The 2,390-nt window shown below is 41.3% G+C and overlaps 1 protein-coding gene across 1 annotated transcript; it reads right to left on the bottom strand.

The window, feature by feature from the left end:
• Window positions 1-742: 742 nt before the first annotated feature.
• Window positions 743-1,771, bottom strand: LOC119986399 (uncharacterized mitochondrial protein AtMg00810-like; the record flags this gene model as incomplete). Its single annotated transcript, XM_038830946.1, has 1 exon — window positions 743-1,771. A coding segment is annotated over one exon (1,029 nt), but the record flags the coding sequence as incomplete, so codon positions are not given.
• Window positions 1,772-2,390: the final 619 nt, after the last annotated feature.

Below are 2,390 nucleotides of genomic sequence, written 5' to 3'. Positions count from 1 at the left end.
TGGTGCTTTCATTGAGAGATCTTATCATGAGTTCTAACAAAGAACGCTTCGAAGCCTTGGAAGCCAGCGTACAGGCGATCCAATTAAGCAATCAAGAGGTTCATCAACAATTATATGACTTGAAAGAATTTCTAGTCAAGAGCAAGAGCAAGCAACGCAGCAATAAGGAAATTACTTCCGATTGTGCATCCATTAATGACAACAGCAGCTCCGGATCCGCCTCAAAATCATCCAAGCAAACAACATCGGACGATGAAGAAGTCACGGGAAGGAGGGAAAGAACTACGGATATGCGCAAACCCAGTGTTAGAGAAGTAAAAGGATATATATTTCATTGTATGTTGATTGTGTACAACATGCCTTTATATAGGCATTGAAAAGAAAAGTAAGAAAAATAATGTCAATAAAGTAAATCAAATATTTCAATGATATCTTTGACAAATTAAAAGATTTTGTTGATTTGTCAAAGATATCATTGATATTTTTCTGATATCTTTGACAAATTCAAAGATTTGTTGATTTGTCAAAGATATCATTGATATTTTGTTGATATCTTTGACATCCCCCCTCAAACTCAAGTTGGTGCAGTAGAAGTAAGCTTGAGTTTGGAAACTAAGTCTCTGAAACGACCTGGCAGGAGTGGCTTGGTGAAGAGATCAGCAGGTTGGTCAAGAGTAGATATTGAGCAGAGTTGAATAGTTCCCTGTGTGACATGCTGACGAGTAAAATGGCAATCAATCTCAATGTGTTTGGTACGCTCATGGTAAACATCATTGTGAGCAATGTGGATTGCACTTCTATTATCACAAAATAGAGGTGTAGGACTGGGAGATTGAACTCCCATATCTCCAAGAAGCCAACGAAGCCAAACAATTTCTTGAGTGGTAGTAGCAAGTGCACGATATTCAGCCTCCGTGCTCGAACGAGCAACTGAAGTCTGCTTCTTGCTTCGCCAAGAAATGAGAGAATCCCCTAACAAGATGCAAAAGCCAGTGGTTGATCGTCTATCAGTGGGATCACCAGCCCAATCGGAGTCAGAGTAGGCGCGCAACTCAAGTGAGGAAGCAGCAGAAAAATGAAGGCCATAATAAAGAGTTGCTTTGATGTAACGCAATATATGAATGACTGCTTCATAGTGGGAAGAGCGAGGAGCTGACATGAATTGACTAACAACATGTACAGCATAGGCTATATCAGGGCGGGTGACAGTAAGATATACGAGACTACCAACCAATTGTCGATAGAGGGTGATATCACTGAGAGGAGTACCATCAGAAGGTTTAAGCTTGATATTAGGTTCCAGTGGAGTAGAAGTAATCTTACTATCTGTGAGACCTGCCCGAGCAAGTAAATCAGAAGCATACTTAGCCTGAGATAAATAGTACCCGGTAGTGTCCGAGAGTACTTCAAGGCCAAGAAAGTAACTTAGAGAACCAAGATCCTTCATCTCAAATTGTTGTTGAAGATATTCCTTAAGATCAGTGATACCAGAATAATCATCTCCTGTAATAATCATGTCATCGACATAAATTAGTAGAAAAACACAGCCTAAGGCTGTCCGACGAACAAAGAATGCTGAGTCATAAGAACTGGATTGAAAACCACGTTGTTGAATAGTAGAGCTAAACTTGGCAAACCATGCGCGTGGAGCTTGTTTGAGGCCATATAAGGCACGACAAAGGCGACAGACTGTATTAGGGGGATGTGAATAGCCAGGAGGAGGTTTCATATAGACTTCTTCAGCAAGATCACCATTGAGGAAGGCATTCTTCACATCCATCTGTGACAATGTCCAGCCTCTAGCAGCAGCAATAGCTAACAGACTGCGTACTGAAGTAAGACGAGCAACTGGAGCAAATGTCTCTTCATAATCAATGCCATACTCCTGAGTAAAGCCTTTAGCAACAAGACGGGCTTTGTATCGCTCAATAGAACCATCAGACTTGGTTTTTATTTTGTAAACCCATTTGCAACCAATAGCAGACTTATCTGGTGGGAGAGAAACAAGATCCCAAGTATGAGATTGCTCAAGTGCCTGCAATTCTTCAGACATAGCTTGTTGCCAAACAGGATTAGATTTGGCCTCCGAATAGAACTGAGGCTCATATAAGGTAAGAGTAGTGGCAAAACACTGAAAATCACGAAGTTTAATAGGAAGTTCTCTTACCCGGGTAGAGCGTCGAAGAGTAGGGGAACTGGTAGTGTCTGCAGTAGATCCATCAGACAAGGAAGACAGTTCAGGAGCAGGCAAAGTAATTTGAGTGTCACCTGTATGAGACTCAGAGGGAGATGGTTCATCAGGAAATAGATCAACCATGTTAGCGGGAGAAGGAAGAGATACAAAATGTGATACTGAGGACAACAAAGTGTTTTCCAGAAATACGACATGA

This window comes from Tripterygium wilfordii, chromosome 20 (assembly GCF_013401445.1).
Source record: "Tripterygium wilfordii isolate XIE 37 chromosome 20, ASM1340144v1, whole genome shotgun sequence".
NCBI lineage: Eukaryota > Viridiplantae > Streptophyta > Magnoliopsida > Celastrales > Celastraceae > Tripterygium > Tripterygium wilfordii.
This window is presented reverse-complemented; position numbering and strand designations above follow the sequence as displayed.